Consider the following 24,413-nt stretch of genomic DNA (forward strand, 5'->3'; position numbering starts at 1 on the left):
CTTATGTAAATACATGTTTGCAAACCGATGACTGCATTATGACTTGTACAGAGGAAACTAAATTAATATGCTGATGGATGTAACTGTCTGATGCGGTTTCTAAGCAACCCATCAGAAGGAGCTTTTAGAACAGAAAAGTACAGCCAGCCGATGTCCTTCAGGCATCACCAGTGTGACTTTTGGAATGCGTTTCAAGCACCCTTTGTGTTCTCCCAGCAGGGGGATCTACTGCAGGGCGCAATGAAAAGTTAGGGGCAGGGAGCATTAGGAGCAGTTTTATGCTATGTTCACACTACAGCAACTACAGATCACGGGGGTTGCATTTTAACACAACACATAGTACGTGTTGCAGAACAAACCTATTGTTTAAAGGAATACTATTGATTAAAACAACTTTTTTATGCTGTAGGTTAGGGCACACATTACCTTCCTCACACAGCTCTGCCTCTCTGCTGTAAAATCCTCTGTCAGTTTTAGATACAAAAGTGTCAGGCTCTTAGAGGGCTAGCCCATGTTCCTGCACGGGGGAGGGGGGGGGGGAATAGTTTAATAAGTGTATAGTTTAATAATCATCTTGCTGAAAGAATCTTATTCAGATGGTGGTAAGGGGTTAAACAATGTGTGTTTATTATCTTTGCTTATCTGACTGATAAAGATCCTGCTAATGCCTTTGTAAACAGCATCTCTCCCTCTCAGCACAGCAGCCTGGAGCAAAAAGTCACAAGCAAGTCAGTCAGGAATAGTGTATACACATCTCCCTGCTAGTTACATTACAGCAATATTACAGCACATCTAGCTACATATTACCTACTCAGATCAGCCTCCTCCTCCTCATGTCTCCTGCATGCTGTGACACAGTGAAGTATATTTGTGAGCTGTGTGAGGAATGAAGGGTGATTTTTAAGCAGAGAGAGGAGAGAGAACTGGGTGAATAAATAAAGTTCCCCTAGCACGTGTGGTAATGTGTACTCTAATATAAAGTATTTTTTTTTTAAAAAGTTGTTTTAATTGATAGTGTTCCTTTAAGTGGAGTATTTCCATTTCTCCATTGCGCTGCAGTGTTCAATGGTAAGGTAATGCTACATGCAATTTTTCAGATAACAGATGTGTTTGACATCATAAGATATACTGTAAAAGAATTGAAATGTAGAGATCAGTGGAAACAGGAATGTGAGAAGTAAATGGGGTGTGATGCGTGTAATGTCTTTGGTGAATGCATGATTTAAGTGTTTATATCTCATTACAGCCATGCTGATGCTATGCATATACATGTGACATCACTATTAGGCCCCTTTTCAATGAGAGACTGGAGGAGGCCACGTAAGCGGGTTACAAGACGCCTTTTTTGCTGCTAGGTAACTCTACTACATGTCAAATGATGGCTCACATGGTGTTACCAAACGCTGCTGCTTTTCCGTTACATGAAATTGCACCTTGGTCAGCGGCCGGGGTGCTGAAGTGCCGAGAAGTACACAGTTCAGCTGTCTGTCGAAAAAGAGTATAATGTTAGGTGCACACGATACAATTTTCTGGCAGATTTACCTGCCAGATCAACTATTTCAAACATGTCCGATCTGAATTTCGATCAATTTTACGATCGATTTTCATAGAAGTGAACGGAAAATCAATCAAAATTCAGATCGGACATGCTGGAAATAGTCGATCTGGTAGGTAAATCTGCCAGAAAATTGCACCTAGCATAATAGCTCACATTTGTTTTTCTATTGATGTGAAACAGACTTTGAATGAGCAAATCTGGCTAAAATTAAACCAGTGACCATTGTTTTGGGCTATGCTAATTACCACTGCTTATACATTAACTTACTGGTCTGAAGCAAGTGCTTTCTTCCCATGTACTGTATGCAAATTGCTTAAAGGGAAATAAATGTCAGCCCCCATATCCCTCTCACTTCAGTTGCCCTTTAACATCCCTGGTGTTCCGATTATTTCTAGATTTAGGGTCTAAAAGCTGTGTAATTTTTTTAAAAGTTTTAAACCCTAAAAAAAACATACTGCAGAGAGCTCTGCAGCAGCTCCTGCATACAACTCACTCAGGCATTATCGCTCTGAGCTGCGGATTTCCATCCTGAGCCTGAATCGGGATTACCGCAAAGGTGGTTAAGCAGGTACTGTAAGGCTTGGTGGTGTATTCTCCACAGTCAGCATGCAACGCATGAGCTGACGTGGAGGAGGTACACACACCAGCACAAGGAAACAGGCTATCCCCAGTATAGTGGAGGGGAGGACTGACTCCAAAAGGAGATTGTGGCGCACAGAGCCGGTGCAGATCCGACAGCCACAAACAATGCTTTCTCTATAACGTCTCAGCGCAAAGTAGCGCTGAGCGCATAAACCAGAACTGAGGAGATCAGGACAGGTAGACAGAATGAACGCTTGCTAGCTAGCCGCTACTTAGTGACAGCAAGCGTCCACAACATGACAGACTGGAATGAGGCAGCCAATGCGTTGCAGCGATGGCGTGCCTCACAAAGACAGGACAGGATAGTCAGGAAATAGCAGGATCAAGATAGATGAACGTAACACAGACAAATATACAATAAGTATGTTTTCCTAGCGTATTACAATTACAGCTATCAATGAAACTATTTGTAACGTCTGACTAACATATGTATATATCGGCAATGAACCGATATATGACATAAGCAGGAACGCTGACTAGGACTGGAGTAATACAGGGAACAGGACTCAGAAGGATTCGCTATCTCTTCACAGAGATGAACGCAATCCACAAACAGGACCAGGAACAGGATAACTAGCTCAGCACGGGTGATCAACGTGCTAGAACTGACTAACTGAACACAGGATATAAACAGTTCGTGTACGTATACATCAGCGTCACTGATGTATCAACGTAACACGAATACAAGGAAAATAATAAACGTGCTGGTATGCATATATATGGGCAATGAACCAATATATGATGCAAAACCAGCAAAGTATCTTTAGAACAAGAAACACGATCGGGGGCTGAAGCGACAGCAAGACAGGCTTAAACTGAAGCTATGAAAACCCGAGGAGTCCTGCAGGAAGCAGATCTTTATACTGAGGTCATCCAATGGGAGCAGACATGCAGATTCCCACACAGGTGAATGATAATCAGTCACAAGCTGACAGCAGGGAAAGGCAGACAAAGCTATGCAGCTTGCATGGAAAGAGATCAGAACTACCTGAGCTGCAGCACTACTACTTCCAGCAATGCCTGCTGCAGCAGCGATCATGACAGGTACAGTACCCTTTAGCACCTTTACCTTTGAAGTCCAACCATGGATTCATAGCATCCAGTTCGGGATGTATGCCGGTTTGTGTCAGGGACGTAAAGGAACGATTTTCATATTCACTGACTGACATGAAGCGCTGCTATCTGGGAGTCATTTATTCTTCATGTGAAGATGAACACTTGCAAATACATTATGTTCTTTCTTGGAATGTGCCTCAGACACTACAACCCTAAGGATTTACCGTTTGAGGCAGGGAGACATCCGGAAGCCCCGAACCACAAGGGGTAATCCAAGCACAGCAGAAACTTACTGGTGTGGTGTGTGCATGTACACAATAAAACCATGGGCATTAAATCCAGATGGGAGTCCCAGAGTGCTTCTGTTGTGGCCCTCTACAAAAACCATAGTGGTTTTCATAGATATAAAAGTGATTTATTGTGCATTTTCTTGTTCATGTGATGCTGAATATTTGCAAACATTTTCTGTTTCAGGAAGGCAAAGTGACACTTAGTACTATTGCTACAAGAAGTCACAAGCAGGAGGAGTATTTTATGCTGCATCTCTCTGAATGGCACATTGCGCCTGCTTTCTCTGTAGAACATTGAGCATTCTCTCGAGCTTGTAAAGGGAGTTGAACAGTGGTCAGCCAAGTAGTATCTAATTTTAAAGATCACCTCTGTACTTAAGTTAGATTTTCATCCAAAGTCATCATGAATCTTTCCTACAGTAAAGGAACACTATCGCACAAATCATAAAAATAACAAACACATACAAATAAGTATGTTTCTTCCAGAGTAAAACGAGCCATAAATGACTTTTCTCCTATGTTGCTGTCACTTACAGTAGGTAGTAGAAATCTGACAGAACCGACAGGTTTTGGACTAGCCAATGTGCTCATGGGGGATTCTCAGGGTTTTGGTTATTTTCAAAAGCACTTAGTAAAGGGCAGTTGCTCTGCCCAACTGAAAAAAAAGTATGCAAACAAGTAGGGGGGCTGTCTGCATCTTTATATAAATCATTTTCAGGGATTGTCTCATTAGAAATAAGAAAAGCCTTGCGGAGAATCTACTATGAAGAGATGGACTAGTCCAAACCTGTCGGTTCTGTCAGATTTCTGCTGCTTACTGTAAGTGACAGCAACATAGGAGAAAAGTCATTTATGGCTCATTTTACTCTGCAAGAAACACACTGCGTATTTGGATGTGTTTACATGTATTTTAAATTTTACAGTTTTCCAGATAGTGGTCCTTTAACAACTTAGTGTGTGCTCAATCATCTTTAGGCACTGCTGAATCAGTGCACTACTAACTTCACTTTCCCTAAAAAAGCAATCCTTATGAAAGGATCTCCAAAATCAAGAAATAAAATGTGGCAGCCTCCCTATCCTTCTCACTTCAGGTGTCCTTTAAAAGGACACTGAAGAGACCTAAAAAAGGTAATGCTGAACTTACCTAGGGTTTTCTCCAGCCCCCGTAGTCTATGAGGTCCCCTCTGTTCTCCCACTGACGGCTCTGTTAGCTGTGTGACCCGCTTAGGAGTCTAGCACAACCGCGCATGCGAGACCCATCCGCACCAGTCTTGATAACATGCTCGTCAAAAGAATGAACTGTGCATGCGTAGAATGCTCACTGCAAGGGACTCGTGATCGAGACAGTCAGCGCATGTCCAGCAGGAGGACGGAGGGTAACCAAAGGATACCGAGGCACCTCACGGGCTATGGGTGGCTGGAGGAAGCCTCAGGTAAGTTCAGTATTGCATTTGTTAGGTCTATTCAGTGTCCATTTAAGTCACTGGGCCAGAATGAGCATGCAGATCAGATGCTTTGACTCTGACTCTACTGGCTGCATGCCACTCCACTTTGCAGGTGTGAAACTCAAAAACAACTAAAGGCAAACACTCAGCATGACATCCAGGCAACTTGCATTGTTTAGAAGGGAATGAAAATAGCAGCCATATGAATGCAAAATTGCACCTCGTGTATAAGACCTGTAGCAAACATGGTGAAAGCATGACTAGTAAAGACCACTTTACTTACGGTAAAGTCTTTTCCAGTAGTCATGAGGACAGCACCCCTGGATGAGACTTGTCTCCCTCCCCACTGTGGACAGGAAACTGTTAAAAGAAGAATTTGCATAAGCAATAGGCAGCCACATATAAGATACTACACCTGCCACAGTACCTCAGTTAATAAAAAGATGACACGGACATTTAATGATGCTTACACAAACTTATTTCTCTTTCCTACCCAAATAAGGGCGGGTTGCAGGGGTGCTGTCCTCATGACTACTGGAAAAGACTTTACCGTAAGTAAAGTGGTCTTTCCCAGAACGTCATTTCGGACAGCACCCCTGGATGAGACGATATACAAGAGTTAAAACCTTAGGGTGGGACCACAGCTTGCAAAACTTTCCTTCTGAAGGATAAACCTGCAGAGACAGATACATTAAGGCGATAGTGCTTTACAAACTTATTGTGACTTGACCAGGTCGCAGCTCTGCAAATCTGATCTATAGAGGCCCCTGCCCTCTCTGCCCAAGAAGTCGAAATTCCTCTTGTGGAATGAGCCATGATAGAATTGAATTGCTCCCCCTGTGTCTGATATGCTAATGAAATAGCCCAAACAAATGTATAATCTGTGTAGGATTTAATTAAGGAAGATTTCTCCCAATTAATGATCCAACCTAGATCTTGTAGTAAGACTATTGTCGAAACAATCTGATCTCTTACCGAATTGGGAGATGTCCCCCAAAACAGAAAATCAAGGTAACCCAAAATGTTAACCTTTCTCTGTCTAAGTGTAGCTAGAACCCCAGACATTACCTTCATAAACAACCCTGGAGCTGAGGATAATCCGAAGGGCAAAGCATTAAACTGATACATTCTTACCTCTTCCTCCATCTGGATGGCAAACCTTAAGCATTATTGAGAAGTCAGATGTATCGGTAATTGAAGATACGCATCTTTTCAGTCTAGAAAGGCTAGGAAATCGTCCTTCTGTAAGAGATGAATAATAGATCAAATCCATCCTGAATTTTCTGTATTTTACCTTCTGGTTTAGACTCTTTAAATTTAGTATGAACTGATAATTTCCCTGTAGCTCCTTTACTAGACAAAACACAGGGCAATAGAATCCCTGTCCTCTGACATTTCGGTACTTCTCGAATTACCCTTTTTTTCTAAACAGGGAAAGGACTTTCGATTGTAGGGCTGAAAACTTTATTTGGTCCTGCAAACGGGGAGTAATGCAAAAGCTCTTAAAAGGAGGCTGGCTGAACTCTATTCTGTATCCCTCCAACAAAAAACACCTTAAAGGCTCTTTCCCACTAAGACGTTGCGTTAGATGCGACGCTAAGGTCACATAACGTGCCCCCAAGGCAACGCATGTGAGCTTTGAAGTTGGATGCTATTTAGAGCCACGTTATGCGTCTCCTGATGGGTCTGTGATGCGTACTTTTTGACGCTTACTATCGGACGAAAACGGCGCATGTGGCAAAAGACTGTGGAGAGCACGTGATCGGAAAACTCCGCATCACGTGGTCCTGCCAGCCAATAAGCGGCCGCTCCAGGAAGTTAACACTGCAGTGCATATTAATTAGTCATGTGGCTGGCCACAACAGCGGACTCTCCCCTCCTCTCCTGCAAGAAAAAACAAAAAAACACACATTATTGAGCATATGCAAACAGTCTAATGCGGCTAAAACCGTGTATAACGCACAGCATGATGCACTTTCTTTAAACGTCCAGCGTTAGAGTGTAACACAACGTGGGCACTGTGAACAGCCCATTGATTTTTCATTACTGTGAGCTGGGCTGCGTTACAAGCTGCTCTAACCTGCGCCTGTAACGTCCCACTGTGAAAGAAGCCTAAATAACCAATATTTTGTGCACTGTAGTTGCCATGTTTTGAAATTTGCAATTCTCCATCTCACTGGAATACTAGCGTCATTGCTTATCTGACTTCTTGGTAAAAGTGAAGTTGGACTTAGGGCCGGTTCACATTACAAACGCGGACGGCCACGCATGCGGAACGCAACGCGTACGAACGCACGCCATCCGCGTTTGCATGCGTTGCGTGGCTGATCCCATCACTGAAAAGTAAATGGGACAGCCGCGCGTTTTTGCTAAATCTGCGTGCAGCATGCGTTCGGAACGCATGCAGTGTGAACATCAGACAGTGCACTCTATGCACTGTCTGATGTCGTGCGTGTTGGCCTTCTGCACGCGTTTCCAAAACGCAGCTGGAAACGTGTGCAGTCTGAACAGGCCCTTAGGCTTCTGTGACTTGTAGAGAGCCCATCTCCTGCCCTTAGAGGACTAGGGATCTGACTTATTCTTAGAAGGAGGGACGAAAGGACCGTTTACTTTGAAAAGGTCCTTTCTTAAAGGAATACTATCGATACCCAAGTGTTCTAAAATGACAATGTACAAATAATGTCTAAGTTGCTGTGTAAACATTTTCCTACTTTTCATGTTAAATATCAGAGGCAAAAGCTGTAATTTACTGAGGGTAGGATTAGCTATATTGGGACAAATCAATTGCAGAAGGGGTGTCTACTTCAATGCACAGCCAGAGTTGCATATCGGACTACAGAAAGCAAATATCAAACAAACTCTGAAAGCAAAAAACAGTATGAAAAGCTGTAACAATTAGTTACATTTCCTCTGCTCTCTACAGACACTTCAGTCCGAAACAGGACACAGAAGCTGCAGCTGTTCTCTCTGTCACACACAGTTACACAGAGTTATCTGATCAAGTGTGAGGGGAATTTCCCCTCTCCTCATGGCTCAGAGTCAGTTTTGTCAGTAAAGTTTGAAAGCATTTTGATAACAGTAAACAAAGAGGTTGCTACTAAAATGTATACACCAGTACTTAGCAACACTTCCCAAACAATTCCTGTGTCAATTGAAAATATGTGAATCGATAGAATTCCTTTAACAGGAATACTTTTTTTTTTTTTTTTTTTTTTAATGTGTGTCTGCCGTTCTGTCTAGAGGGTTGTCTAACTGACTCAAACAGCAGACCCCCTTCACAAGGTACACCACATAACTTGATTTTGAAGAATTGTCATTATTCCAAGTTTTTACCCATACACCTCTTCTGGCTGAATTAACTAATGCCGTAGTTCTGGCCATAAGTTTAACCGTATCATCTGAAGCGTCCACTAGATAATTGGAAGCATTCCAAACTTTAGGGAAATCATTCAAAATTTCCCAGAAATCCTCAAAAAAGTAGGTCAGTTTTGTTTGATACCCTTGAAATATATGGATCTAATTTAGGCGGGGTTCCCCAAAACCCTGATCTTCAGGAGAAAAACAACATTTAGATAATGATCTGGGCCAAAAAAAAAAACCAAAACTTTTCCTAGATTATCCCACTCCTTAATCCTAATCTTAAGAGTAGAATGGACTGGAATAAGCCGAGAATGAGGATCCGCCAAACTCTCATACATTTGATCCAAAGGTGTCAAAGATTTCTGCTCAGACTTAATACCTATTAGTAAGTCTTTCATTAATTCAGGAAAAAAACATTGCGGTTAGGGCTCTTTTCTACTATGAAATGCGATCGCAACCGCATTTGCGATCCCAATCGCACTTCAATTTCCACTATGCGATTGCGCTACTATACTTATAGTACAGCTCAATTGCATACAATGCAGGAGGATGACGATTGTGCTTTGTCCAAATCGCATCGCAATCAGATTGCACTAATGGAAATTGCTGCTGCAGTTTCCATTAGTTTAACGTACCTCGTGATCAGAATCAAATCGTAACTCGCAGAGTAATGAAAAAAAGGCCCTTAGTCAGTTTTACTCAAATCTTCCTCCTAGTTTGATACATTTTCTCTGTGCAGAGAGAGTTACTATAAAGGAGGCAGCCCCAGCATTCCTTTACATGTGCATTTTTGTTTAAATTGCCTCTCCTTGCCCTGAATCTGTCTAGTTCTTTTAAACAATCTATTTAATTGCTGCAGCTTAGAAGAACTTCAAGAATGTTACACATGCAGGCTTTCTGATGTGAAATTTATCTGAAAACAGGTACCCAAGGGGTTAAAAACACAGCCTGGGTATTCCGGGATGCAGTTTGTTCTGCTCTCACTGCAGCTGCCCGGGAGGACTGTCTCTCTATTAGCTTGCCTGTTATTGCTGGCTTATCGCCTTCTCTAAACAGCCAGGGTTTCTCTGCTCACATTTGCCTGCTTTAATTTTTATGAATTAACCTTCAGTGACCTGTGTTGTGATAATCTCCGCACAAGGTGTTAATTTCTGGCACCTGCTCAGGAATTATAAATTTTCATGCGGACACAGGTTTTATGAATGCACACTTTACTAAATGGTGGGTAAAGTCAGCTGTTTTGAGCATTACCGCATGCAGGAATGCTCAATAAATAGAGGCCTATGTCTCTTGGAAGCAGGAGGCATAGTTAGAGGTGCAGACAACATAGGAGATGATGGATTAGCTATAACAGGTAGATAAGCCATAGCAGTACTAGTCCCAGGCCCATCTGAAGCAGCTGAGGCGGTAGAAGCAATAGCAGAATCTTTAATTTCCTATTGCTGTGGACCTTCTCTGTACAATACTGGCACAATTTCCATTCAGAGTTGCCAATCCATGCTGACTGGACTGAGTAGAAGATTTTTCAGACCTTTCAACCTTCTCAGTCTTATGTCTTTTGGGGTATAAAACATAATAAACGATAGCCAGCCATTAGACAAATCCCTCTATACATAACATACATCCAGCCAAGCAGAAGAAACATAATCACATCTACTTGCCAGAGAGGGATCCTGGGCAGATTCAGCAGATTGTGCAGGAGCTGACCCAGAGGCATCCTCCATGATCTCAGCCACAAACCAGAGTGCATCATGGACTCTACAAACTTATACCTGTGCTGCTGATTTGATGCAGCTGATCCAATTATGCATGCGGCCCCTGCCGGCTAAGCATATGCTTAATCAGCTTCTTACCTTAAGGAATCAGCTGTATGCCGATTCCTAATCACCGCCGCGGCCCCTGCCGCCCGGCTCAGACTTCAGATCACGCGGGACGCCAGCGCGTGACTACCTCCGGTTCAACCGGAAGTGAACTCTCTCCAATGCACGCACCTGCGCGCATAAAGTTGCTGCCTCCAATGGAGAAGCCTCCTCCACGCTGCAGGGCTCCGACTGTTCACTGAACAGTGCTGCTTGGAGCCCTGGAAAACGCTGCCCCTGCCGCCTGACATGGATGGCACTCCTGGAGACCTCTCCCATGCATCCCGTCCGGGACAGGAAACTAAACTGAGGTACTGAGGTACTGTGGCAGGTGTAGTATCTTATATGTGGCTGCCTATTGCTTATGCAAATTCTTCTTTTAACAGTTTCCTGTCCACAGTGGGGAGGGAGACAAGTCTCATCCAGGGGTGCTGTCCGAAATGACGTTCTGGGAAACATACGTTAAGGAGATGGCATCTGAGCATGTGTGAATGCCATTCTATAGAACTTCATAGAAATGGCTTTCACATATTCTCCTCTTTCTGGACAGCTGGCTGCAGCTCGTTTAGCCTATTCTGGTACCGCACAGAAAAGAGTCAGGCATCAGTATCCATTGTCACGTTTGGAGCCCTATAGGGGCTCATGCATAGAGCACACAGCAAAGGTACCTACTATACTCTATAAAGGTCCCTTGCTGTCTAAATGTCTCTGTTGACCAGTGGAGAGGAGAGATGAGGGAGTGGTTTCACGAGAGGGGAAACCTTACTCACTCATGGCCGAGGTGGGGGCCGCAGCACACAGGGTTAATTTACCTGTATGATCGCCTCTTGTTGCGGCTCTCTCCTCTCTCTCTCTGGAATCCCAGTGGCAGTCACATGACTGGTGCCTAGGCACAGGGACAAGTAGTGAGGACATTTCCCAAAAGAGGACGTAAAAGTAACTTCTGACTTGGCCCACTCTTTAACTTCCTTCTGTGTCACTATCTGAGAGGTCCCCCTTTTAAGAAATTCTTATAAAATATGACACAACAGCTCTGAAAAAAAAAAAAAGTATTTTCCTCTCTGCTCAAAAGAGCATTAACTGGAGCTCTTTTCTCATTTTCCTCTTTCAGTAATACATAAAACATCTATTGCCACACCATTGGTAAGCGATAAATCACAATGATTTATTGACCAAGATGGAGTCATAAGCGCATTTTCTAGATGAAGGATTTCTCGTATGCTTTGTTCATGATATTAATTATAGTCTGTATAACAAATTTATGCTTTCAGGTCAATGTGGATTTTACGGACTATAGGCAAAATTATGCGCGGAAAAAAAAAAAGACAATGGGTTATAAATAACTGAATCCTGTGTGTGCAGCGCAGGCCTCTGTATTGTTCATGCGCAGGAGGCTTAGGGGCAATTCTTTATCATGCCAATGCATGACTGACACACAATGCTGAAGCACATGCAAAGGAAGATTATTATTATTATTTATAATTATTAAGGATTATTATTAAAGCCCAAAGTTCAGTCATAGTACAGTTATATGCAGTTAATAAAATATGTTTTTCAATAAAATTTGCATACAAGGGGGGGCATACAAAGGGGGGGGGATTTTTTTTGCAAGAGAAATACTGAGCAGTCACATGCCCTTGCATGCTCATGTAACCAAATAAGGGTCTGTCTGACTGGGAGGGAGTAGGCAGTAGTGGGGAGGTTATGGATAGGGATGGTCAATGATGCTGCAGGAGTTTCGTTTTGTCATTTTTGGAAAATGGCTGGCAATTTTGTTTTTTAGTTAAGGTCAAATGTATTAGTTAAAAGCATATATCTAGGCACAGAGCTTAAGACACCTAGTTCTCAGATGTTGGATCAGTTGAATTGGCCACGCAATCCGTTGGCTATTTTAGGCGCCGCCTTAGATCACAATGAAAACTCGCGGCTATGGTGTGATGGGGTTCTTTAGGCTTGGTCCGCAGCACACTGGATGCACATTAGTGCATTAACAGTATTATGTGCGGATAAGCTGTGCACTTCAGTCGGTCAACATATTCACAATAACTCACAGTTGTGCATACGGTTGGCCACCTTTCGGGTCCTCTGCCGTTCCTGGTAGCGCCGCTCGGCTAAAGTGACAAGCTTCGGTATATAGATCAGAGCCCCAGGAGAAGCATCAGACTTTCATTGGATTGTAAAAGACCAATAGGAATCTTCCCTGCGCCCGTGAGGATTCTAATTGGTCCACCCAGGGATGGTCATAGTCAGCCAACTTCGCTACGCTGGAACTACGCGTAGTTTTACGCAATTACGCTTTGCCAAACTACGGCTTCGAAATCAAATATTCGCTTCGTATGCATTCCGTAGAATACGCGTTAAAATACGCAATTACGCGTAGTGCGAAGCGTAGTGTATGCGGATGCTTTTGTCTGTATGCAGAAAATTTTACGCCATAATTCCTCTGTAGATGCATATCCCGGGAACTCTATGCGTACATTCCCCTTACCAATGCGTAAATTTGTAAGCATACAATCGTACGCGGAAAAATAGACGCGAGTAATGCATACGTAGTTCACTACGCAATACACATGTTAACTACGCATAGTAAGCGTAAGCTACGCGTAGCGGTACTTCGCTACGCGTAAATTCGTAAGCGTAGTTCTGCAACTTCACCTACGAACTACGATGCGTAGATGCAAACTACGATGCGTAAATTCGCACTGGCATAGTTTCTGCTCATCCCTGGGTCCACCACTCAGTGAACCAAAGAAAATACAGCCTGGTGCTAGGGAGGCTTGCCATTGGTCTTTTGCAGTCAATTGGGAGCCTAAAGCACCCCAGAAGCAAGCAACAGTGGAAGTAGCAGTGGAGGACCAGAGAAAACGGAAGACACAGGAGACAGGTGAGTAGACTTAGAACAGATGGAGAAAACAGCCTAGTAAGAAAAGGCACTGTCCATTCCCATAAGCTTGCATGGATTCTTTGGTCATCCGCTGTCGGTTGGAAATTCATGCAGGTCAGGAATGTGCTCTCTGCTCCATTTTATATGTTAAGTGTAAGTGGATCCAATGCTTAACATGGAACCCATTTACACATCTGCTTCCGCCCTGCTGAATCGCTACATATTTCTGCCTAGTGTGAACTGGCCCTTACTTGGGCGCGGTCACTCAGCTATAGGGTGGCAGGCGTTTATTACCATTAAACATCACAAGAACCGCATATTTCTATGTGAGACTGACAGTGTTGGTAACTACTATTAGAATAATACTTAAAGGACCATGAGGAGATGGACTGGCCCAAAACCTGTCGGTTCTGTCAGATTTTAACTGCCTATTTTGTTCGCGATAGTGGTCCTTTCAACTGAACTCCTGATTGTCCATCCACTTGTATTTTAATTAATTATAAATCTACATAATGTCATGTAGCCCCAGACTCCCTATGCAGAACCACCCCAGCATTCTGAGAAACCAGGTATTATTTGTACTGGCTTCAGAACAGTACAAGTGTTCCAAGTTCGGAGTATGCAAACATTCACCAGATATCACCTGACAGGACCAAAGATGTCACCACCTGTGATAAATTTCAGAATGTAAATCAGGGAGAGGAAAAAAACAAAAAAACTTTACAATGGCTAAACAATGACTACATTTATAAATGAATATTGGGGGGGGGGGGGGGGGGGAAGCAATTTTATTCAGGATTAGTAAAAAGGCCTGCCTGTTGAAAGAAAAAAAAAAAAAAAAGTAAAAAAAAAAAAGGGGTGCTAGACCACAGCCGCGATACCACCCCCCCCCCCCCCCACTGCAATGCACGCAGGGCCGCAACACTGCACTCCACACAGCTACAAACAGAAAACTTTTGGGCAAGGAAAAGCAACATTAAAGTTAGATGCAAAGCAAACACACGATAGCCACTTGTATGATTCCACAGGTTTGCTTTACTTCACAGGACAATGAATGACACAGGTTCTCTTTAACTAAAAACAGGATTTATCATTCCAAACTTAAAAAAAAAAAAAAAAAAAAAAGGTTGTAAAATAACAGCTTTGGTTTCCATCAAGGACTACGCTTTAAAATAACTCTATGTAAAATGTACCAATACCGATATCTGTAAAGAAAGGCACAGTTTCAGTTTGTAAAACACACACATCCTATATTATAAGATTCCACATTGTGCATCGCATTAAACACAACAAATGCCGGAGTGACCAATAGGAATCTCTAGAATTTCAAGTTGGTTTTGGCATCTAGAAACGGAACGTGTCATTTAACCAATACCTGTAAATGTTGGGCTGAATGAATATCCAGTCAGTGAAACCTATAAGCTAAGAAATAAAGAACATTTATTTAATTCAATGACAACCGCCAAGTAGAGAGACCTGGAAGTAAACAAGGGGTTAACCCATTCAAATATAGTTATTTATTATTTCATATATGGTAACTTAAAGGGGCACTACAGCGAAAAACTGTAAAATGTAAAATATGTGCAAACATATATAAATAAGAAGTACATTTTTTCCAGAGTAAAATGAGCCATAAATTACTTTTCTCCTATGTTGCTGTCACTTACAGTAAGTAGTAGAAATCTGATATTACCGACAGGTTTTGGACTAGTCCATCTCTTCATAGGGGATTCTCAGCAAGGCTTTTATTCTTTATAAAGATATTCCCTAAAAAGGATTTAAACAATGATGCTTCCCTGCTCCCTACACAGTTTTTTGGCAGTTGGACACAGCAACTGCCATTCACAAAGTGCTTTTGAAAATAAAAAAATCCCTGAGAATCTCCTATAAAAAGAGATGGACTAGTCCAAAACCTGTCACTTCTGTCAGATTTCTAATACCTACTGTAAGTGACAGCAACATAGGAGAAAAGTCATTTATGGCTCATTTTACTCTCGAAAAAATGTACTTCTTATTTGTATATGTTTGCACATATTTAAAATTTTACAGTTTTGCGCTGTAGTGCCCTTTCGCTGTAGTGCCCCTTTAAGCAGTCTTCAGTTATGCCCAGTTGTTAAAAGGGGCCCGAGGTGTGAGACCTATGGAAGCTGCCGTTATTTCTCTTTAAACAATACCTGTTGCCTGGCAGTCCTGCTGATTTTTCTGGTAAGTAGTGTCTAAATCACACCCCTGAAACCAACATGCATCTAATCTTATATTTGTCAGAAACATCTGATCTGCATGATTGTTCAGGGTCTATGGCTTAAATTATTAGAGGCAGAACAGCCAGGCAATGTGCATTATTTAAAAGGAAATAAAACAGGTCAGCCTCCATATCTCTATCACCTTGGGTTCCCTTTAAAGTGGACCTGAACTCAAAAGTCCTCTCTGCTCTAAAAGATACGCAACAGCATAATAACGTTAAACAAAAAAACTTTTCTTTGTTACAGCTGATACAAAATCCTAAAATAAATCTGCACTGTGTCTACTTCCTGATTCATGGAAGCAGACATATTGTTAACCTCTTGTGCTTTCAAATGGCCTTATCTGCCATCTCTGCCATAGACAGTCATGTGACACAGAGGAGACATCAGATTACAATTTGTGATTAGACACAAATGAGGGGGAATTAGACAGGCCAAACTCTCTAAATACATACATGGTGCATTTCTCTAGGTTTTCCTTCTGTCCTGTGCAGTAGTTCAGGTCCACTATAAAGGAATGCTCACCTAAATAATACACTGAAATTAATCCCACCATTTGCTATAACTGCAGACTGACCACATGGCTATCCGCAAAACTGTAACTGCAACTCTGGATGAACTCGATGGACGTATTTCTTTTTTTTTCAACCAAAATAACTAAATAACTATGTAAAATTTTCCATTCTGAGCATTTTGGTTACATCGGACAGGTTGTGTAGGTAGTATAGTAAATATTAGATATAGAATCATGCGGTTATAGTTATCTGAGTGTTTTCCAGTCTGTATTCAGCTACATGAGGTAAGCAGGGAGTTTGAGGCTGCATCCTTCCACAAAGCTGATTTCCAGGCACAAATAAAAACTTATAGAGGGGAATAAATATGCGCAACACTGGTCCTCAAGCACCTCTTAAAGTGTAACTGTCGGGCATAAAATCAAAAATCAATTCTTTATTTTTACCTGGTAAACAAGTAATAAGGATGCTAATCAGGCAATCCAAAAGTTAAAATCACTATTACTTTTCTTGCTGAGAAAAACGAAAGTTTGCTTTCTTAAAACAGAAAGAATTTGCGATAATTCAGGTTGGAGTGAGCTTGAGATGTCTCCCAGTGGATCACTGCTGAATATTAAGCAGTGATCCACTGGGAGACATCTCAAGCTCACTCCAACCTGAATTATCGCAAATTCTTTCTGTTTTAAGAAAGCAAACTTTCGTTTTTCTCAGCAAGAAAATTAACCATTGTTACCCTTAGAAGCTTTTCTTGCTGATAAATTCCCCAGTTTACCTGACTCTTATTTGGTACGTTGCCACACAAAGGAAGTTGCAGTGCATGCTGGGTTGTCCTTTTTTGCTTCTGTACATTAGTTTAGTCTGAGGGGAAATAAAGAAGCAAAAAAAAAAGACAACCCAGCATGCCCTGCAACTTCCTTTTTGCGGCAACGTACCAAATAAGAGTCAGGTAAACTGGGGAATGATCATTTATAAACAAGAAAAGTAATACGAGATTTTAACTTTTGGATTGCCTGGTTAGCATCCTTATTACTTGTTTACCAGATAAAAATAAAGAATTGATTTTTTATTTTAAGCCCGACAGTTACACTTTAAAAGGATCCCAAGGTGGGAGAGTTATAGAAGCGGACATATTTAATACCAGTTGCCTGGCAGTGCTGATGATCTTTGTGCTCAGCGGTGTCTGAATTACACACCTGAAACAAGCATGCAGCTTGTCAGATTTGTCTGAAATCTAATCTACATGCTCGTTCAGGGCTCGTTTCCACTATCACGAATCTGCATGCGTCCAACGCATGCAGATTCGCACATGTAATGCAAGTGAATGGACCTGTTTCCACTGTAGCGTTTGCGTGGTGCGTTTTTATGAGCGGTGAATAAACGCACAAAAGAGCCAACGAATTCGCCTGCTAGTGGAATGCATGCGAATCGCCGCTAATGTATTTAATAGGGAAATCGCATGCGTTTTTTACGCGTTATTTTACGCGATTACGCATGCGATTCCGCATAGGAACCAATGTAAATTAACACAGGCAGTGACATGGTTAAAAACGCACATAGCCTAACCTATGCGAAATCGCATGCGTAATCGCGTAAAATAACGCGTAAAAAAACGCACCTGCATGCGATTTCTTCTGCGGTGGAATCCAGGCGATTCCGCACCGCTACAGTGGAAACGAGCCCTCAGGGTCTATCGCAGGGATGCCCACATTTCGGCTCGCAAGCTGCTTTAATAACCGCCACGAGATCTACCATCCCTTTTCCCCCGCACAGTGTAACGACCCCTCCCCAGCATACACAGGGAGTCACCCATTCGCAGAATTCTTCTCCCCCCTCCAAGCCTAGCAAATAGCTCCAAAACCCCTCTCTCTCATACAGTGTAATGGACCCTCTCTCCCATACAGTGGGATTGCGGAGGAGCATTGGCCCATCACTAGTGACAACAAGTGCACAGCAATATAGGCAAATAGCTTCAGAAAGATTCTGAAGCTATTTACTGTTTGAAGGGACTATGTAACTGCCTGTGCTGGGATAGGGAGGGAGGTTCCCTATCCCAGCACAAACAGCAAACAGTTACATAGTCCCTTCAAACATAGCAAATAGCTTCAGAATCCTTCTGAAGCTATTTGCCCATATTGCTGTGCACTTGTTGTCACTAGTGATGGGCCAATGCTTGTCAGCAAGAGCAGAGCCGATGATTGGCAGTGTGGCTTCCCCCTGTGGCAAGAGAGGCTTTCCCCGGCTGACTGCACAGTGAGGTGCATTCAGTAAATAATCTACTATTCTATGACATGCCACTGACCATGCCTGTTTCGTGTTAACCATCAGCCTGAGACAGCCTCCATACACTTCCTGCTCCAACCCCCAGTTGTCACAGCCTGGAGGGGAGGAGACGCCGTCTCCTAATTTGCTGCTCTCCCCTCCAGCCGCGCCTCCCCTTCAGTCACGCCTCTCCCCTTCCTGCCTGATGTTAGCAGCACAATCTTGTAGCCACGGCTGCGAGGCAGCACAATTTGACAGGAGGGGCTAAGTGGCCGCGATCTACTCAGCAGACGGTCGCGATCTACCGGTAGATCGAGAACGACCTATTGGGCAGCCCTGGTCTATCGCATAAAGTATTAGAGGCAAAGGATTAGCAGGACAGCCAGGGAATGTGCATTATTTAAAAGGAAATAAATGTCAGCCTCCATATCCCTCTCACCTCGGGTTGCCTTTAAATAATTTGAAACTATCATTGCCCACCCAAAAGATAATAGTAATAACACTAGAAATGTCCCTGTGATCCAATGCCGTGTTCTCCATGGCATTGGAGTCCTAGCAGCCATAGCAAACAAAAGAGAGTAGCAGCTTTATCAATGTAATATACAGGAAGCTGCCACCCCTGATGCGTGCTGGGAGAGGAACATCAACTGTTTTCTTTTCTTTCCCAGCATGCCTCCTGGTTACTAGTCCAGGATTCCAGCAGTTCTGGAGGTTTGGTTAGCTTACAGGGACAACAAAGAATGATTTGCATATTCAGCAGTGATGCATTGTGGGAGATATATGCTCACTCCAACCTGAATAATCACAAATAACTACTGTTTTAATAAGGCAAACTTTTGTTTTGCATAACATTTTAGTAAGAGGACTATTTGGTCCTTTGTAGCCCCTTACACACTCCTAGGAGTTCTGGTTCATCATGAGCTGCTGGGAAAGGGCCCTTTTCCACTAGCAATCGCTAGCGATAGTGCTCAATGCTAGCGACTGCACAAGTCTCTTATTTTTTTTCGTGATTGCAATCTTGCCATAGCAAAATCACGGTAATTGCTTCGTGGCGCGATTGCGCTTTTGTAAAAACCGAATCGCGGTAGTGGAAAATACCTACCGCAATTCCTACGTTATTTAGCAAACCCTAGCAATTCAAAAAAAATCGCTAGGGATTTGCAATTCAGCATCACAAACACTGATAGTGGAAAAGGGCCCTTACTCAGGGAAAATGAAAGTAAGGCTTTTGTAGTTTCAAAACAAAAAATTTACTTTTGCAATGCAGTGTATTGTAAAGGAGTGAGGGGGATCCATTTTAGACAGGGTTTGTGGTGACTGTAGCTCTGCTTTATGGGTGAGGGGAGTATAATTTTCTCTATGCAGGTCTCTATTTTTTTAATTTTTTAAATCAATTTTATGGGGAACACTAAACAAGATAGTGGAGTGCAATGGATGTGCTAATAACTCAAGTCAACGTCCGGGAGAGAAAGTAATGGCATTACCAATGACATTCACACAGTGATGGGTAGTGAGTGCACTAGGTTTTTAATAGGTTAGCTGAGTAACCCGTGCTGTCAGAAATAAGCATGACAGGAAGATAAAATCCAAAATAAAAGCAATTGTGGCAGCTTCAATACAATCATGACAAGCTGACTTAATGCCCCAACAAAAATATCAGGGACAGTTTTGGCAATAAATCAATAAAAGCATTTTTTTTAACACTGTTATACATCAGTATCATTATGGTCCTATCAAGCTTACTGAACAAGGCACAGTAATTGATGATGCTGAAAATAAAATCTAGTCTGCTGTTGAAAGACGATTGGTTCAGTGAGCCCTTGGCCTTTGCTCAGAGTAAATCATGGAAATTTTTTTCCCCACAAAAAGACCATTCGAATGCAGGCAATGGTCACCATAGAAAGCACAGTTATATAAAATAAATGCCATTTAGAGGTGTGGGAGGTTTCTGGTACAGTATATTGATGATATTATAATTCTCTGCTCACAAACACACTGCTCAGATTCAAAGCTACAGCCTATTCCTTCCCATAGCAGCAGCATGCTGTAATGGCAGAGGGTATGGGACACCATACAGCTATTGTCCATACTTGCCTTCAGATGAATTTACACTTGATATTAAAGCATGTAAACAGTCTTTCCTGCCATTGTTAACTGTAAAATTAATTTAAAAATACCTAATGTCACAATATCATAAAATACCTAACAATAAAATAGAGGACCACTACAGAGAAAAAAAAGTAAGCAGCTAAAACCTGACAGAAATGACAGGTTTTGGACTATTCCATCTACTTGTGAGGGATTGTCAAGGTTTTCTTTGTTTTTAAAAGCATTTCTTGAATGGCAGTTTAACTACCAAAATAGTAAGCTACCAGCCAACCTCCCCACTCACTTGCACACAATTTTTTGTCAGTTCGACTTGACTTAACTGCCATTAACCTCCCTGGCGGTAAGCCCGTGCTGAGCACGGGCTATGCCGCACAGGAGGATTTCTCAGGCCCTGCTGGGCCGACCTGCATGATTTTTTTTTTGCAACACGCAGCTAGCACTTTCATAGCTGCGTGTGCATTCTGATCGCCGCCGCTACCCGCCAATTATCCGCTGTTCCGCCCACCCTAGACCCCGTGCGCAGCCTGGCCAATCAGTGCCAGGCAGCGCTGAGGGGTAGATCAGGACTCCCAGTGACGTCACAACGTCGATGACGTCATGGCGACGGGGGAAGCCCTCTAGGAAATCCCATTCTTTGAACGGGATTTCCTGATCGGAGGCGATCGAAGAGGGTGGGGGGGATGCCGCTGCACAGCGGCTATCATGTAGCGAGCCCTGGGCTCGCTACATGATTTAAAAAATGTTTTTTTTTGTTTTTGTTTTTTTTAAACTGCTCTGCTGCCCCCTGGCGGTTTTTAATAGACCGCAAGGAGGGTTAAGCAAATGCTTTTGAAAACAAGGAAAACCCTGAGAATTCCTCATGAGGAGATGGATTATTCCAAAACCTGTGGGTTCTGTCAGGTTTTAACTGCATACTTTTTTCACTAGAGTGGTCCTTTGAAGCCCAAATCCAGAACAAAAAAAAATTAGCTCTGGGTAACGAGGAAGGGGATTCAAAATCCTTTTGTTTTATCACTGCTCTCTTCAACCCCTTTGGACAGATTTTTCCTTGCATACATATCTTTAATATGAGTCCTGGTGGTCCAGAGGCAGAACAGGCAGAAATACATGAATGGGGGTTCTAACATTGCCAGTCTACTCAAAAAAAAAAAAAAAAAAAAAAAAAAAGAAGAGGTATTTGTGGCTGTTTGCGTCCTTGTCAGATTTATCCACATCCTGTTACAACAGGATGTGAGAGGTTACCTCAGAAAAAGAAAGCAATGAAACCCAAAAAGATCTTGTAACCCCGAACACTCGATCCAAAACTAAAGTCAAATATATTTACTAGAGTAGCGCGCTTTGAAAAAGCATAAAACAAGGGCCCCTCAGTTATTGCCACTGGTGTCTTGGATTGGCTCTGTGGCCTTGTTCCCCACGCACCCAATGATAGGGGTCGTGTCCATATCTCTGTGAGCCATAGCCTGTATGTGTCAGGTTGCCTCCATTTTGCTGTGGTATATAAGGAGCAGAACTCCAGGGAATGGCACAATCCGCTGGTTGGCCGCCTTGCTGCTGGCCTGAGTGTTTCCGCCTCCTCCTCCGTCTGTCTGGACCTCCACTAAAAGATCAGAATCAAGAAAAGCTATTAAAATGTGTGAGTAGCAAAAACTCATTATAAAAATATAAAAAAAGTGCGATTAATAAGTGTTGCTCCTACAAAAAAAAAATGATTTTTTTTCATTTTTTTTTATTCATGTATATTCAAAATATGATACTAGTCTATTATCCAGTGCTGCTGCCATGAATAACACATTTACTTCCCCCCAATCTTTTATGTATAGATAACCCCCAATTCTCAGAAGAAATGTAAATCTGCTGGCACTGTGGAGTAGAGAGCACAGACTGCAGGTACTGTGAAGTAGAGAACACTGACTGCAGGCAATGTGGAGTGGAGAGCACAGACTGCAGGTACTGTGGAGTAGAGAGCACAGACTGCAGGTACTGTGGAGTAGAGAACACTGACTGCAGGCAATGTGGAGTGGAGAGCACAGACTGCAGGTACTGTGGAGTAGAGAGCACAGACTGCAGATACTGTGGAGTGGAGAGCACAGACTGCAGATACTGTGGAGTAGAGAACACTGGGGTTGATCCATTAAGTTGCACTGCTAAAGCAGCACAGCCTAATCTGAGGTAGTGCTCCATAGTGCGCTGGCAACTTACGCACGCTCCATTCACCTAATGGCCGACTCAATTAATGAACCAACCCCACTAACTGCTGGCGCTGTGCAGAGGAGACCACCGACTGCTGGCGCTGTGCAGGAGACCACCGACTGCTGGCGCTGTGCAGTGGAGACCACCGACTGCTGGCGCTGTGCAGTGGAGACCACCGACTGCTGGCGCTGTGCAGTGGAGACCACCGACTGCTGGCGCTGTGCAGTGGAGACCACCGACTGCTGGCGCTGTGCAGTGGAGACCACCGACTGCTGGCTCTGTGGAGAACACTAGCTGCTTGCACTGTGGCACAGTGAACACTGACTGCTGGCACTGTGGAGAACACTGACTGCTGGCACTGTGGCATAGAGAACACTGACTGCTGGCACTGTAGTGGAGTAGCTGCTGGCACTGTGGAGTAGAGAATACTGACTGCTGGCACTGTGGAGAACACTGACTGCTGGCACTGTGGAGTAGAGAACACTGACTGCTGGCACTGTGGAGTAAAGCAACAGTACATGTTTTGCATAAAACCACAAACATGCACAGGTGCAGGTGCAAACATGCAGCTATTGGAAAAGAACAGCTCATGTTTTAGGCAGACCATGAGAAGAATCAGCAAAACTCTGGCCAAAACACAGCTTGCTGCTGAGATCTACTCCACATCTGGTTAAACTTAAAATACCGAATGCAGTATTTTACCGACATATTTTTTACAGAACAGTCTTAGTGAACTGAGTCCATTGTTTGAGATCAATGCTGAACCATGCTTCATACATAACACAATTGAACAGCCCATTACCTATAATGATGGGTTGGGCCCTCCTCTGCCATCTGCGGGATGGGGTGCCTGTTGTCTCTCATATACGCATTTGTAAACCCTGGTGGAGGCACCCGGGGACCAGGAAAAGGATTACTGCATAGGGGTAAAATAGGAAAATCCATATTAATTCAGGAAGAAAATATGCTACATGCTTAAACCACAATTACAGATTATTCTTTTTTTTTTTTTTTCGTTTTAGTATTTAATAGCGGCACTTGTTACTTGGGAGGAAAGCTATAGAAAATTTGGACAAGATACTAAAGTCTAGAGATTGTCCCTTTATCAACAAAGATCAAGAAAGTTAGTGTACCCGAGGCGGATGTAATATTACAAGTGGGACACAGACAGTTCCTTGCTCAATAACATGCCTCTGTGTCCCCTACTGCCACTCTCTGTTCCCCCTTCCCTTCTTCTGTGCCCCCCGAAATCAAGCAACTTTTCGGTATCCTTATAAAGGAAGGGTTGTCCTTTGGAGGAAAAGGGACCTCTTACAGGACTCCCAAACTTCTCTTCGCCCTTTCCCCGCCTCTCTCCGTTACATCACAGCTGCAGCATCGTGACCCCTGGGTTGCGTCCATCTTGGAAAAGAACATTTTCCTGCAACCCAGCAAACAGAGTGACGTGGGACAGCGAGGAGCAGATCGTTGGACTCAGGGAGAAGACCTGGTTTTCGCTATCTTTCCACCTCGATGCTCTTTAACCACCCTGGCGTTCTATATAAGATCGCCAGGGCGGCTGCGGGAGGGTTTTTTTTTTTAATTAAAAAAAAAAAAAAACGATTCCATGCAGCCAACTGAAAGTTGGCTGCATGAAAGCCCACTAGAGGGCGCTCCGGACGCGTCATTCTGATCGCCTCCGGCGATCAGAATGAACAAAGAAGGCCGCAATGAGCGGCCTTCCTTGTCTTGCCATGGCGACGAGCGGAGTGACGTCATGGACGTCAGCAGATGTCCTCGCCTCCGATCCAGCCCTTAGCGCTGGCCGGAACTGTTTGTTCCGGCTACGCTGGGCTCGGGCGGCTGGGGGGACCCTCTTTCGCCGCTGCACGCGGCGAATCGCAGCGCTGCGGCGGCGATCAGGTAGCACACGCGGCTGGCAAAGTGCCGGCAGTGTGTGCTCCTTTTTATTTCGTCAAAATCGGCCCAGCAGGGCCTGAGCGGCAGATATGGTCTTCCCAGTAGTA

At 43.3% G+C, this 24,413-nt stretch overlaps 1 protein-coding gene across 1 annotated transcript in view; it reads right to left on the bottom strand.

Moving 5' to 3' along the window:
• Positions 1–19,619: 19,619 nt before the first annotated feature.
• The window catches only part of DUSP11 (dual specificity phosphatase 11), a 44,480-nt gene continuing 39,686 nt past the window's right edge, over positions 19,620–24,413 (bottom strand). Inside the window, exons 9-10 of the mRNA XM_068274947.1 lie at positions 23,210–23,323; positions 19,620–21,814 (exon numbers count right to left, since the gene is read on the bottom strand). Of these exons, the coding sequence (XP_068131048.1) occupies positions 21,586–21,814; positions 23,210–23,323 (343 nt within the window). The 3' untranslated portion in view covers positions 19,620–21,585. The remainder of the gene's footprint in view (positions 21,815–23,209; positions 23,324–24,413) is intronic.

This window comes from Hyperolius riggenbachi, chromosome 3, assembly GCF_040937935.1.
Source record: "Hyperolius riggenbachi isolate aHypRig1 chromosome 3, aHypRig1.pri, whole genome shotgun sequence".
Classification (NCBI taxonomy): Eukaryota; Metazoa; Chordata; class Amphibia; order Anura; family Hyperoliidae; genus Hyperolius; species Hyperolius riggenbachi.